Source organism: Falco peregrinus, chromosome 19 (assembly GCF_023634155.1).
Source record: "Falco peregrinus isolate bFalPer1 chromosome 19, bFalPer1.pri, whole genome shotgun sequence".
Taxonomy (NCBI): domain Eukaryota; kingdom Metazoa; phylum Chordata; class Aves; order Falconiformes; family Falconidae; genus Falco; species Falco peregrinus.
The window spans coordinates 1,252,999-1,267,866 of NC_073740.1; the positions used below are offsets into that span (position 1 = coordinate 1,252,999).

Genomic DNA, 14,868 nt, shown 5'->3' on the forward strand with positions numbered 1-14,868 from the left:
CCTGTTGCCTTCTTGAGGTATTGGTCAAGGCTGAGGCTCTGGGTGGCATGGCCAGCAGCAGGACTTGGCTCCCAAATGCTTTTGGACGAGCCTGTGGCCACTGAGCCTTGCGCTGGAGCGTGCTGAGGCTGGAACGGTGGAGCATGGTGCAGGAATGAGGAGAGGGAAGAGGGATGGATCAGGATCAGGCAGGTGCTCAGTGGGTAGAAAAGCCCGGAACCCAGCTCTGTGTCTGATGTCTCAGCCACGCAGTGGTGGGGCCTCTAGAAGAATCACCCCGCAAACTGGCGGCTTTAGCTCATGGTCGAACCTCTCCCGCATGGAAGAGCAGGAGCAACCGTAGCAGGAGGGCCAAGAGCCCTTGTCCATGGAAGTGATGGGTCACTTGTTCCCTCAGGTGACCTCGTCTTAATCTTTAATAGTTAAAAGATTGGTTTAATTGATTGAGGTATATCTCAGACCGTTCCCATTTCCATTTAAAGCTGTATCAGTTTGTCCAAAGCTAAAATTGATCCACCGAGATCAAATTTTTTCTGTTTTCTAGACATTATTTCAGCTTCATGAACCAAAGGCAGGTTTTTAACTTTTTAAATGCTATTAGGAGAGATGACCAGGTGGCAACACCTCCCCGCTCCCTGCAGAAGTGATACTTGCTCATGGGTGGATATACTGGGAATGAGAGAAGATTGGGAAGCCACAGGAGCTGTCGCCTTTGCCTTCTGTACACCCAGCGATGCGGTGAAGCATGGTGAGCCACGGTGTGGGGCCAGTATCGAGGCCTTCTGTCTCATGAAATGAAATATCAATAGAGATGGGGAAATCTGAGAGAGAACAAACCGTGGTAATGTGGATGGGTAACTGTAATTAATGATGGAGGGCAGACTAATGAGATAAGGAAATCTCATCTGAGCAAAACTCATGACTCAAGCAGATTTGGGGAATTTCACAATTCCCCCATTGGTGTGTGGTGTTTACTCTGACCTCTCTTCAGGCAGCCATTAATTGCCTCTTGATGAACCAAACCCAATAACAACATTAACAGACCTGCTAATTACCACGGAATGGAGCCTAGCTCCTCCAGAACGTATAAAGGAGAACTTCCGTCCTCCCTACCAGAGGAGCTGAGGATCCTTCACTCTCATTTCTCCTCCCGTTTTACAAACTCCTCACCTGCTTTCTCATCTTCTCTTAACGCTCTGAAAGCGAAGCTATGAGACGACATTTCTCCAGATTTGGGGATGGGAATTTCAGTTCCTTTTCTGCTCACTGTGGCCCAGCAGGTGGCTGGAGAAGTTCTACCATAAGCCATTATGAAGACAATAGAGATGATGGATACAGTGGTTATGGGTATGGTTATGGCAGCAGGAGTCTCCACAACCTCGGTGGGTTTAGGAATGTTTGTACTGGTGGAGCCTATGGAGGAGAAGGAATAGGATATGTGAGGTACATGGGATTTGGTGGTAGGAGGTGTCTTGATAGGGACTTTGGGAGAAGAGGATGTTTTGTGGGAGCTTTTCAAGGTGGTGGAGCAGGGCTTGGTGGCATGTGTGGAGGAAGTTCAGGCAGGGAGGTGCGTGCAGAAGGCCTTGGGAGAAGCACCTTTGGTGAACAAGGGGCTGGACAGGGCTTCGGGCAGCCTGGCATCAGCAGAGGCATTGAGGAGGTCCATGTCAACACCAACCTGCTGAGGCCAATACAAGTACAAGTCGACCCCGAGTTCCAGAGAGTGCGGTCAGATGAGAAAGAGCAGATTAAGGCTCTCAACAACAAATTTGCATCATTCATCGATAAGGTGAGTCCCTGTTCTCTTTTTCACTTGTTATCTGGGAAGGGGGAGACACGAGGGGTGCTGCTCTGCCTGTGCCAGCCACGGGGACACCTTTACATGACACCTTTACACGGCATCTTCTCCCCCCTCAAAATCACACCCTTGTGCTGGTGTGAAGCTCTTAATAGCTCGCAATAAACATCGCTGCGTGAATCACTTGCACTTAGCCCTGGGATAAGTATCTCTGAGTTGTCTTTTGTGGCAGGACAATAACAAACTGCTGGGATGTCACCATCACATTAACTCACTTCTCTTTTGAGGAAAAGGGTTTCTGCGTGGCCAGCAATATTCTGGTGCCTGGGCATTGTTGATGCTAGCAGGAAAAATGGGTGATGGGCTTGAGCAGCCTTGATGTGTGCTCTTTTTTTTTTTTTTTTCCCCTTCTCCCCTCAAGCAAAACAAAATGTTTCATTTCTCTGAGATACAAAACAAAGTACTTTGTTGTTTGGAGGTCCTAGCCTCTTTCAGGTGGCCGGTGGCTCCCTCGTATTTCTCCTTTACCTCTTGGCTTGCAGCTACAACGCTTTCACCCACCCGCAGTCTTGCCTTCTCTTTTGTTTCTACTCACAGATACAGGAACAAAACAGTCACGGAAACACTTCCACCCACGCAAACCTGACATGTGCCTTTTTTGGGTGGTGACATGTGTCTCTGCGTAGGGTGGAAGCTTGTGTTATTTCTTACAGGTAAAGACTTAACGGCTTCTTGTATTACCCTACAGAAAAGGTGCTGGTTGCACCCAGAAGTTTTAAGCGTGCTTAGTCCTGAAAAACAGGAGTGCTTTTGACTATTTTTTTTTTTAAATTATTTTTTTATTAAACCTTCTGGATGTCAGCTGCCAGGTGATAAACTGTTCAGTGTCCCAGCTGAAGAGATGCTATCCCTCTGGTTTCCAAAAACACCAGGTCTGCATGTTGTAGGTCTTTCTGACCTTCTCTAAGGCAAAGTGTGTCCAGGGAGATACTGGTCCTGTGTGGTCTTCTGAGAGGGGGGCAACTCTGCTCAGGTGTTTGGGTGTCTAAGGTACTTCAGAAACAGCTGAAGTCTCTCTCCATCCCAATCATCCCCCTAAAAATTGTGCCTTTAAGAGAGGAAAAGCCAGCAAAATTCCAGTATCAGTGCTGAGAAGCAGCAGTAGAGTCATACCCATCTTATACAACAGACTGGGAAAAAAAGAGATGTCCCTCCCTTTAGTCTAAGCGTTCTGGTGTGTTGGTACCAACGTTCCTACAGTTAGTCCCACCTGATGGAACAAACCTCTAGATGCTACTGTGGTGGAACTGGTAACTGGGATTTGTTTTGCTATAGGGACTCACGCCGATGCCGCTGTGTCCCCCGGTGCCTTCCAGCAGCTGAGACACTCTGCTTTGCCTTTCAGGTGCAATGCCTTGAGCGGCAGAACCAGGCTCTGATGGCCAAATGGGAACTTCTGCAGCAGCAAAGTGCCCGACCAGAAGAGAGCAGAAATATCACCTCTTTCTTCCAATCTTACATCAGCAACCTGCAGAGGCAGCTAGAAACGCTCCAGAACCAGAAGGAGCAGCTGGATCCGGAGGCATATAACATGCTTTATCTTGTAGAAGATTATAAAAAAAGGTGAATAATTACGGGTCTGGTAAAAAGAATACTGGAATTTTCTAAGGCAGTGATGATGGTGCCTTTGGCTCCCCACCTTCAAGAGTTATGTAGCCATGGTAGCACTGCTCTGCAGTAGGCTCATTAGGGGATGTGACTTTGAGGCTGGAAGACTAAAGATTTGGTAAGGGAAGAGCACAGAACAGTAAGAGGAAAATCAAAGGCCCTGTAGATCCATCCCACTCTTCTCCTGCCTTCCTCCATGCCTTTCCTTCACCCAGCGATGAGTAACCCAGGACTCCTTACTTCTGCTGGTAGTTGTGGAGTTGTGGTCAACCTGGACAATGGGGCGTGGGGGAGGGACAGAGCTGAGCAGTGGGGTCAAGTTAAAAGAGTCATCACTTCTTCTGGCTTACGTGCACCTGAAAGATAATATACATCCACAGCTCTGAAAAATGGGGATTTTAGGTCAGGATTACAGAGATGTTAGACCTGATCTATATCTATCCCGTTTTGTTGGCTAATTAACATATAGTTTTGCAGGGGTTTGCCTTTGTAGTTGCTCAGAAATTGCAGTTAAATGAAAACTTGACACATTCCCTTTCTGGGTGATTCCCTTTGGTTTCTGATCCGCTTGACTGAAGAAGTGAGCCAGGCAATGAGCTACCTATTTCTTTTCTCCGCTGTAACAGATTCGAGGATGAGATCAACAAGCGTGCATCGAAAGAAGAGGAGTTTGTGGAGCTCAAAAAGGTGAAGTAATCCAAGACACTGAGCTAAATCAAAGCTTCAGAAATAAAGCAGTAACAGGATGGCTGCTGAGGTTTTTAAAAGCAAGGTATTTGCTTAAGTTCATCTAACTGAAGTAATTGAAAACCTGAGCTTTTTACTGCGAGACTGGAGAGAAATAATTTCCTCTAGAGACTGAATTGGTCCTTTGTACGATGAGTATCTACGAAGTGCTGGTTTTTATTCACTCAGTACAGCCTAGGCGAGACATCGTTACCAGGGGTTAAATAACATCTATGGATGGATTAGGAGAATAGAAAATTGAGACAGCTTTTTATTAGAAGAATTAATGAAATCTATGTTTTCCTTGTTTTGCCCAGGAACACGTTTATCTCCACAGCTATTTTGCTTATTTCTAAGCTGTTCTTTTCTTTGAAGAGTTAAAATCTTTCCTTTTGTTCTAATTGCTTTTCAAATGAAACCTGAGTCCTTATTTGACTCCAGGAACGAAGGCTTTAAGGAAGTGCACAAAGCCTTGCAAGAACTGTACTTCGGTGGAGAATTTGGATCAAAGAGATACAAATATGCCCGTGGGTTATCTTACAGGAGCTGGACAGTGCCTACATGGGAAAAATGGAGTTTGATGTTCGGGTGGAAATACTGAAACAGGAGCTTGAGTTCCTCAGATGCTTACATGAAGCGGTGAGTACACTTCTCAGATGAAAAACTCACCCTCAGGTCTTGAAGGATATGTATCTTCTGGAGGTTTCCAGAAATTTAGCCTGAACAGGACTTTTTGGTGTGGAGAGAGGATCATCCTTGGCCGTTGATCTTGTTAAGTCCTTTCTCATCTGTGAGTGGAAGGGGGGTCTGGTGTGTCCTGAAGGCTGGAGGAGACACTTGGAAATTAAAACTGGTGGTGGAACAATAGGATCTGGGGGCTGCAGGTAGGGAAGTTCCCGTGGATAACTGACCAGAGTGTGCCATTTCTTTCCTCATAATGTGATCTGGGCTGCTCAGGTGGACTGTTAAAATCCAGCGTCTTGTTTTCCTCACAGGAGCTGTCCCAGCTGCAAACGGTAGTTGGCAACACCAATGTCGTTCTGTCCATGGACAACCACAGAGAGCTGAACATGGATGGCATCATTGAAGAAGTCAGGCAGGAGTATGAGGCAATTGCTCAGAGAAGCAAAGCTGAAGTAGATGCCATGTATCGTGGCAGGGTGAGTAGACAGTGACAAGACAAGGAGGCAAGTCTGGCTAGTCAGTGGAGTAGAAACCAAAACCATCTGTTCTCTTCTCTGAACATCAGTACCAGGACCTTCAGGACATGTGGGTAAACCAGTGTGAGCAACTGAGGAACAGTTACCAGGAGATCCAGGAGCTTACCAGGCAGATCCAAAGGCTGCAACCAGAAGTTGAAATTGCAAGGAAGAAGGTAAAGCTGATCCTTTCCAACATGGCTAAAGTAAGTCACGTTCACACGGGGACTCGGTGCAGTGTGACACAGCCTGTCCTCTGCAGGCAAACCTAGAGATGGTTTCTCTTCAAAACGAAGCAGGCTGTCTGCACTGGGATTTAATTTGGGTTAATTTACCCAGTAAATGTGTCTTCTGTCATTGAGGCCTTTAATTTCCAAGGCCTACCAGAAAGGTTTGAAAACCCCAGTCCCACAGACGGGAAATGAACATTCTGCTTGTGCCCCTGCAGAATTCCAACCTCCAAGAAACCATTAAAGATGCTGAGCAGCGTGGGAGCTCTGCCGTCAGAGATGGCCAGCAAAAGCTTCAGGAGTTGGAGAACGCCCTGCAGCAGGCCAAAGATGACCTTGCTCGCCTTCTTCATGATTATCAGGAGCTCCTGAACGTGAAATTGGCCCTGGATATTGAAATTGCCATGTATAGATCACTCCTTGAGGAGGAGGAGACCAGGTAGGTGCAAGCTACTCATCCTGGACAAAGCAGTGTGTCCCACCCCTCACCCTGTCGCTCAGACCTCCAGGATGAATGTCTGCCTGGAGGGAGTGACCTCTTTCATTAGCTTATAGACACATTGATGTCCACTTTTATTGGATGCATTATCTCAATGTCACTTTTCCTTCGCAGGATACGAGAAGGCTCACCCGCCACGATCTGTAAGTATCTCAAGGCTTTGCTTTCCTTTTTTTAAGAGCACCCATGCCATTGTGTTGCCCGTGGTAGTTAAGATCACATCACAACAGTTAAGATCACCATCACAACAACCCGTTTGAGTTTCTATCTGAGTTTCTGATGGAAATGAAGCCAACGGTGGACTTGTGAGTGTGTGTAGGAACACTCGTGTATATGCATTAATACATCAACATTGAGCGATGGGCTTTGGAACTTATTGGGGGGGATCAGCCAAGCCTGTAGGAGGTGGGAAACACCTAAATCATTCTATATGTCCATGCGGTGCATGTCAGAACTGAAAGAAATCAGGCAGCTTGTCCTAAAATCTGTGGAAATAGAGAACCAGCTTACGGAGAACAGACCTGAACTCTTGGCCTTCTTGAAGGAAGGACTGCACTGGCTGTTCATGTACAGAATAAAATGTAAATAATGTTAAAAATAAGCTAATAAAGCCATAAACACATGAGAAAACATATCATAGGTACGAGCTCTAATGAAGACCCTTATTGGATCTTTTAAAAGATATGACCATGACCACTAGAGTAGGTGCAATGATGGCCCTACATAAGAATAAGTATCAGATATGCTTGTAAATTTTTGGAGGTAAATAGAAAAAGGTGGAGCTAAATTCCATTTCTTTCAGGTGTAATTGACGACAATACCAGTTCTACCGGAATCTTTGGAGTTGGATCCAGAGGCGTGAAAAGTGGGAAGGGGGGGCTGAGCACTGGTGGTGCCAGAAAAAACAGAAGGAAAGGGTCAGCATCTGAAGGAGGAAGTGGAAAAAGCTCCAGAGGATGGGGATGTAGTTCCGGCAGTGGAGGGTCAATATCTGGGGGTGTTGGAGGAGGCTCAGGCAGTGGAGGGTCCATGTCTGGAGGTGGACACAGCTCCGGAGGATGGGGATCCAGCTCCGGCAGTGGCAGATGCAGTCCCCACAGTGGAGGGCTGAGCTCTGGTGGTGGCAGCAGCTCTGGCAGGAGAGGGTCCATCTCTGGAGGTGGTGGTGGAGGAGGCTCAGGTAATGAAGGGTCCATGTCTGGAGGTGGCCACAGCTCTGGAGGATGGGGATCCTGCTCTGGCAGCGGCGGGTCCATGTCTGGAGGTGTTGGAGGAGGCTCAGGCAGTGGAGGGTCCATGTCTGGAGGTGTTGGAGGAAGCGCCGGCAGTGGAGGGTCCATGTCTGGAGGTGGCAGCAGCTCTGGAGGTTGGGGGTCCAGCTCCGGCAGTGGCAGATGCAGTCCCCACAGTGGAGGGCTGAGCTCTGGTGGTGGCAGCAGCTCTGGCAGGAGAGGCTCCATCTCTGGGGGTGGTGGTGGAAGAGGCTCAGGCAGTGGAGGGTCCATGTCTGGAGGAGGCAGCAGCTCTGGAGGATGGGGATCCAGCTCTGGCAGTGGAGGGTCCATGTCTGGAGGTGTTGGAGGAGGCTCAGGCAGTGGAGGGTCCATGTCTGGAGGTGTTGGAGGAAGCTGCGGCAGTGGAGGGTCCATGTCTGGAGGTGGCCACAGCTCCGGAGGTTGGGGGTCCAGCTCCGGCAGTGGCAGATGCAGTCCCCACAGTGGAGGGCTGAGCTCTGGTGGTGGCAGCAGCTCTGGCAGGAGAGGGTCCATCTCTGGAGGTGGTGGTGGAGGAGGCTCAGGCAGTGGAGGGTCCATGTCTGGTGGAGGCCACAGCTCTGGAGGATGGGGATCCAGCTCTGGCAGTGGAGGGTCCATGTCTGTAGGTGTTGGAGGAGGCTCAGGCAGTGGAGGGTCCATGTCTGGAGGTGGCTACAGCTCTGGAGGATGGGGATCCTGCTCTGGCAGTGAAGGGTCCATGTCTGGAGGTCTTGGAGGAGGCTCAGGCAGTGGAGGGTCCATGTGTGGAGGTGTTGGAGAAAGCGCCGGCAGTGGTGGGTCCATGTCTGGAGGTGGCCACAGCTCTGGAGGTTGGGGGTCCAGCTCCGGCAGTGGCAGATGCAGTCCCCACAGTGGAGGGCTGAGCTCTGGTGGTGGCAGCAGCTCTGGCAGGAGAGGGTCCATCTCTGGAGGTGGTGGTGGAGGAGGCTCAGGCAGTGGAGGGTCCATGTCTGGAGGAGGCCACAGCTCCAGAGGATGGGGATCCAGCTCTGGTAGTGGAGGGTCCATGTCTGGAGGTGTTGGAGGAAGCTCCGGCAGTGGAGGGTCCATGTCTGGAGGTGGCCACAGCTCCGGAGGATGGGGGTCCAGCTCCGGCAGAGGCAGATGCAGTCCCCACAGTGGAGGGCTGAGCTCTGGTGGTGGCAGCAGCTCTGGCAGGAGAGGGTCCATCTCTGGAGGTGGTGGTGGAGGAGGCTCAGGCAGTGGAGGGTCCATGACTGGAGGTGTTGGAGGAGGCTCAGGTAGTGGAGGGTCCATCTCTGGAGGTGTTGGAGGAGGCTCAGGCAGTGAAGGGTCCATGTCTGGAGGTGGCAGCAGCTCCGGAGGATGGGGGTCCAGCTCCGGCAGAGGCAGATGCAGTCCCCACAGTGGAGGGCTGAGCTCTGGTGGTGGCAGCAGCTCTGGCAGGAGAGGGTCCATCTCTGGAGGTGGTGGTGGAGGAGGCTCAGGCAGTGGAGGGTCCATGTCTGGAGGTGTTGGAGGAAGCTCAGGCAGTGGAGGGTCCATGTCTGGAGGTGCTGGAGGAAGCTGCGGCAGTGGAGGGTCCATGTCTGGAGGTGGCCACAGCTCTGGAGGTTGGGGGTCCAGCTCCGGCAGTGGCAGATGCAGTCCCCACAGTGGAGGGCTGAGCTCTGGTGGTGGCAGCAGCTCTGGCAGGAGAGGGTCCATCTCTGGAGGTGGTGGTGGAGGAGGCTCAGGTAGTGAAGGGTCCATGTCTGGAGGTGGCCACAGCTCCGGAGGATGGGGATCCAGCTCTGGCAGCAGCGGGTCCATGTCTGGAGGTGTTGGAGGAGGCTCAGGCAGTGGAGGGTCCATGTCTGGAGGTGTTGGAGGAAGCGCCGGCAGTGGAGGGTCCATGTCTGGAGGTGTTGGAGGAGGCTCAGGCAGTGGAGGGTCCATGTCTGGAGGAGGCCACAGCTCCGGAGGATGGGGATCCAGCTCTGGCAGTGGAGGGTCCATGTCTGGAGGTGTTGGAGGAGGCTCAGGCAGCGGAGGGTCCATGTCTGGCCGTGGCCACAGCTCCGGAGGTTGGGGGTCCAGCTCCGGCAGAGGCAGATGCAGTCCCCACAGTGGAGGGCTGAGCTCTGGTGGTGGCAGCAGCTCTGGCAGGAGAGGGTCCATCTCTGGAGGTGGTGGTGGAGGAGGCTCAGGTAGTGAAGGGTCCATGTCTGGAGGAGGCAGCAGCTCCAGAGGATGGGGATCCAGCTCTGGCAGTGGAGAGTCCATGTCTGGAGGTGTTGGAGTAGGCTCAGGCAGTGGAGGGTCCATGTCTGGAGGTGGCCACAGCTCCGGAGGATGGGGGTCCTGCTCTGGCAGCGGTGGGTCCATGTCTGGAGGTGTTGGAGGAGGCTCAGGCAGTGGAGGGTCCATGTCTGGAGGTGTTGGAGGAGGCTCAGGCAGTGGAGGGTCCATGTCTGGAGGTGGTGGAGGAGGCTCAGGCAGTGGAGGGTCCATGTCTGGAGGTGTTGGAGGAAGCTGCGGCAGTGGAGGGTCCATGTCTGGAGGTGGCCACAGCTCTGGAGGTTGGGGGTCCCGCTCCGGCAGTGGTAGATGCAGTCCCCACAGTGGAGGGCTGAGCTCTGGTGGTGGCAGCAGCTCTGGCAGGAGAGGGTCCATCTCTGGAGGTGGTGGTGGAGGAGGCTCAGGTAGTGAAGGGTCCATGTCTGGTGGAGGCCACAGCTCTGGAGGATGGGGATCCTGCTCTGGCAGTGGAGGGTCTATGTCTGGAGGTGTTGGAGGAAGCTCCGGCAGTGGAGGGTCCATGTCTGGAGGTGGCAGCAGCTCCGGAGGATGGGGATCCAGCTCTGGCAGTGGAGGGTCCATGTCTGGAGGTGGAAGCAGCTCTGGAGGATGGGGATGCGGCTCTGGCAGTGGAGGGTCCATGTCTGGAGGTGTTGGAGGAGGCTCAGGTAGTGGAGGGTCCATGTCTGGAGGTGGCCACAGCTCCGGAGAATGGGGGTCCAGTTCCGGCAGTGGCAGATGCAGTCCCCACAGTGGAGGGCTGAGCTCTGGTGGTGGCAGCAGCTCTGGTAGTGGAGGGTCCATGTCTGGAGGTGGTGGAGGAGGCTCAGGCAGTGGAGGGTCCATGTCTAGAGGTGGCCACAGTTCCGGAGGTTGCGGGTCCAGCTCCGGCAGTGGCAGATGCAGTCCCCACAGTGGAGGGCTGAGCTCTGGTGGTGGCAGCAGCTCTGGCAGGAGAGGCTCCATCTCTGGAGGCGGTGGTGGAGGAGGCTCAGGCAGTGGAGGGTCCATGTCTGGAGGTGGCAGCAGCTCCGGAGGTTGGGGGTCCAGCTCCGGCAGTGGCAGATGCAGTCCCCACAGTGGGGGGCTGAGCTCTGGTGGTGGCAGCAGCTCTGGCAGGAGAGGGTCCATTTCTGGAGGTGGTGTTGGAGGAGGCTCAGGTAGTGAAGAGTCCATGTCTGGAGGAGGCAACAGCTCCAGAGGATGGGGATCCTGCTCTGGTAGTGGAGGGTCCATGTCTGGAGGTGTTGGAGGAAGCTCCGGCAGTGGAGGGTCCATGTCTGGAGGTGGCCACAGCTCCGGAGGTTGGGGGTCCAGCTCTGGCAGGAGAGGGTCCATGTCTGGAGGTGTTGGAGGAGGCTCCGGCAGTGGAGGGTCCATGTCTGGAGGTGGTGGAGGAGGCTCAGGTAGTGGAGGGTCCATGTCTGGAGGTGTTGGAGGAGGCTCAGGCAGTGGAGGGTCCATGTCTGGAGGTGGTGGAGGAGGCTCAGGTAGTGGAGGGTCCATGTCTGGAGGTGTTGGAGGAGGCTCAGGCAGTGGAGGGTCCATGTCTGGAGGTGGCCACAGCTCTGGAGGTTGGGGGTCCAGCTCCGGCAGTGGCAGATGCAGTCCCCACAGTGGAGGGCTGAGCTCTGGTGGTGGCAGCAGCTCTGTCAGGAGAGGCTCCATCTCTGGAGGTGGTGGTGCAGGAAGCTCAGGCAGTGGAGGGTCCATTTCTGGAGGAGGCAGCAGCTCTGGAGGATGGGGATCCAGCTCTGGCAGGAGAGGGTCCATGTCTGGAGGTGTTGGAGGAGGCTCTCGCAGTGGAGGGTCCATGTCTGGAGGTGGTGGAGGAGGCTCAGGCAGTGGAGGGTCCATGTCTGGAGGTGGCCACAGCTCCGGAGGATGGGGGTCCTGCTCTGGCAGCGGTGGGTCCATGTCTGGAGGTGTTGGAGGAGGCTCAGGCAGTGGAGGGTCCATGTCTGGAGGTGTTGGAGGAGGCTCAGGGAGTGGAGGGTCCATGTCTGGAGGTGGTGGAGGAGGCTCAGGCAGTGGAGGGTCCATGTCTGGAGGTGTTGGAGGAAGGTGCGGCAGTGGAGGGTCCATGTCTGGAGGTGGCCACAGCTCTGGAGGTTGGGGGTCCCGCTCCGGCAGTGGTAGATGCAGTCCCCACAGTGGAGGGCTGAGCTCTGGTGGTGGCAGCAGCTCTGGCAGGAGAGGGTCCATCTCTGGAGGTGGTGGTGGAGGAGGCTCAGGTAGTGAAGGGTCCATGTCTGGAGGAGGCAACAGCTCCAGAGGATGGGGATCCTGCTCTGGTAGTGGAGGGTCCATGTCTGGAGGTGTTGGAGGAAGCTCCGGCAGTGGAGTGTCCATGTCTGGAGGTGGCCACAGTTCCGGAGGTTGGGGGTCCAGCTCTGGCAGGAGAGGGTCCATGTCTGGAGGTGTTGGAGGAGGCTCCGGCAGTGGAGGGTCCATGTCTGGAGGTGGCCACAGCTCCGGAGGTTGGGGGTCCAGCTCCGGCAGTGGCAGATGCAGTCCCCACAGTGGAGGGCTGAGCTCTGGTGGTGGCAGCAGCTCTGTCAGGAGAGGGTCCATCTCTGGAGGTGGTGGTGGAGGAGGCTCAGGTAGTGAAGGGTCCATGTCTGGAGGTGGCCACAGCTCTGGAGGATGGGGATCCAGCTCTGGCAGTGGAGGGTCCATGTCTGGAGGTGTTGGAGGAGGCTCCGGCAGTGGAGGGTCCATGTCTGGAGGTGGCCACAGCTCCGGAGGATGGGGGTCCAGCTCCGGCAGTGGCAGATGCAGTCCCCACAGTGGGGGGCTGAGCTCTGGTGGTGGCAGCAGCTCTGGCAGGAGAGGGTCCATCTCTGGAGGTGGTGGTGGAGGAGGCTCAGATAGTGAAGGGTCCATGTCTGGTGGAGGCCACAGCTCTGGAGGATGGGGATCCAGCTCTGGCAGTGGAGGGTCCATGTCTGGAGGTGTTGGAGGAGGCTCAGGCAGTGAAGGGTCCATGTCTGGAGGTGGCCACAGCTCTGGAGGTTGGGGGTCCAGCTCCGGCAGTGGCAGATGCAGTCCCCACAGTGGAGGGCTGAGCTCTGGTGGTGGCAGCAGCTCTGGCAGGAGAGGCTCCATCTCTGGAGGTGGTGGTGGAGGAGGCTCAGGTAGTGAAGGGTCCATGTCTGGAGGAGGCCACAGCTCTGGAGGATGGGGATCCAGCTCTGGCAGGAGAGGGTCCATGTCTGGAGGTGTTGGAGGAGGCTCAGGCAGTGGAGGGTCCATGTCTGGAGGTGGCCACAGCTCCGGAGGATGGGGGTCCAGCTCCGGCAGTGGCAGATGCAGTCCCCACAGTGGGGGGCTGAGCTCTGGTGGTGGCAGCAGCTCTGTCAGGAGAGGCTCCATCTCTGGAGGTGGTGGTGGAGGAGGCTCAGGTAGTGAAGGGTCCATGTCTGGTGGAGGCCACAGCTCTGGAGGATGGGGATCCAGCTCTGGCAGTGGAGGGTCCGTGTCTGGAGGTGTTGGAGGAGGCTCAGGCAGTGAAGGGTCCATGTCTGGAGGTGGCCACAGCTCTGGAGGTTGGGGGTCCAGCTCCGGCAGTGGCAGATGCAGTCCCCACAGGGGAGGGCTGAGCTCTGGTGGTGGCAGCAGCTCTGGCAGGAGAGGGTCCATCTCTGGAGGTGGTGGTGGAGGAGGCTCAGGTAGTGAAGGGTCCATGTCTGGAGGAGGCCACAGCTCTGGAGGATGGGGATCCAGCTCTGGCAGGAGAGGGTCCATGTCTGGAGGTGTTGGAGGAGGCTCAGGCAGTGGAGGGTCCATGTCTGGAGGTGGTGGAGGAGGCTCAGGTAGTGGAGGGTCCATGTCTGGAGGTGTTGGAGGAGGCTCAGGCAGTGGAGGGTCCATGTCTGGAGGTGGCCACAGCTCTGGAGGTTGGGGGTCCAGCTCCGGCAGTGGCAGATGCAGTCCCCACAGTGGAGGGCTGAGCTCTGGTGGTGGCAGCAGCTCTGGCAGGAGAGGGTCCATCTCTGGAGGTGGTGGTGGAGGAGGCTCAGGTAGTGAAGGGTCCATGTCTGGAGGAGGCCACAGCTCTGGAGGATGGGGATCCTGCTCTGGCAGTGGAGGGTCCATGTCTGGAGGTGTTGGAGGAGGCTCAGGCAGTGGAGGGTCCATGTCTGGAGGTGGTGGAGGAGGCTCTGGCAGTGGAGGGTCCATCTCTGGAGGTGTTGGAGGAGGCTCAGGTAGTGAAGGGTCCATGTCTGGAGGTGGCCACAGCTCCGGAGGATGGGGGTCCAGCTCCGGCAGTGGCAGATGCAGTCCCCACAGTGGAGGGCTGAGCTCTGGTGGTGGCAGCAGCTCTGGCAGGAGAGGCTCCATCTCTGGAGGTGGTGGTGGAGGAAGCTCAGGCAGTGGAGGGTCCATTTCTGGAGGAGGCAGCAGCTCTGGAGGATGGGGATCCAGCTCTGGCAGTGGAGGGTCTATGTCTGGAGGTGTTGGAGGAAGCTCCGGCAGTGGAGGGTCCATGTCTGGAGGTGGCCACAGCTCCGGAGGTTGGCGGTCCAGCTCCGGCAGTGGCAGATGCAGTCCCCACAGTGGAGGGCTGAGCTCTGGAGGTGGCAGCAGCTCTGGCAGGAGAGGCTCCATCTCTGGAGGTGGTGGTGGAGGAGGCTCAGGTAGTGAAGGGTCCATGTCTGGAGGAGGCCACAGCTCTGGAGGATGGGGATCCAGCTCTGGCAGGAGAGGGTCCATGTCTGGAGGTGTTGGAGGAGGCTCAGGCAGTGGAGGGTCCATGTCTGGAGGTGGTGGAGGAGGCTCTGGCAGTGGAGGGTCCATGTCTGGAGGTGGTGGAGGAGGCTCAGGCAGTGGAGGGTCCATGTCTGGAGGTGGCCACAGCTCCGGAGGATGGGGGTCCAGCTCCGGCAGTGGCAGATGCAGTCCCCACAGTGGAGGGCTGAGCTCTGGTGGTGGCAGCAGCTCTGGCAGGAGAGGCTCCATCTCTGGAGGTGGTGGTGGAGGAAGCTCAGGCAGTGGAGGGTCCATTTCTGGAGGAGGCAGCAGCTCTGGAGGATGGGGATCCAGCTCTGGCAGTGGAGGGTCCATGTCTGGAGGTGGTGGAGGAGGCTCTCGCAGTGGAGGGTCCATGTCTGGAGGTGGCCACAGCTCCGGAGGTTGGCGGTCCAGCTCCGGCAGTGGCAGATGCAGTCCCCACAGTGGAGGGCTGAGCTCTGGAGGTGGCAGCAGCTCTGGCAGGAGAGGCTCC

At 55.4% G+C, this 14,868-nt stretch overlaps 1 protein-coding gene across 1 annotated transcript; it reads left to right on the forward strand.

Annotated features, from left to right (window-relative positions):
* The first annotated feature begins 1,543 nt into the window (after window positions 1-1,543).
* On the forward strand, window positions 1,544-6,067 carry LOC114010985 (keratin, type II cytoskeletal 1-like). Its single transcript, XM_027780595.2, has 7 exons — window positions 1,544-1,792; window positions 3,207-3,424; window positions 4,096-4,156; window positions 4,739-4,834; window positions 5,191-5,355; window positions 5,445-5,570; window positions 5,843-6,067. Exons 1-7 carry the CDS (start codon window positions 1,544-1,546, stop codon window positions 6,065-6,067), a joined length of 1,140 nt encoding a protein of 379 aa, XP_027636396.2.
* The last annotated feature ends 8,801 nt before the right edge of the window (window positions 6,068-14,868 follow it).

What these genes read in the sequence shown, in the direction of transcription:
- LOC114010985 (XM_027780595.2), top strand. Translation starts at nt 1,544, where the DNA reads ATGTGTGGAGGAAGTTCAGGCAGGGAGGTGCGTGCAGAAGGCCTTGGG. An exon ending in GTAGAAGATTATAAAAAAAG is followed by an intron (nt 3,425 to 4,095) that starts GTGAATAATTAC and finishes CCGCTGTAACAG; the next exon opens with ATTCGAGGATGAGATCAACA. An exon ending in ATGCCATGTATCGTGGCAGG is followed by an intron (nt 5,356 to 5,444) that starts GTGAGTAGACAG and finishes TCTGAACATCAG; the next exon opens with TACCAGGACCTTCAGGACAT.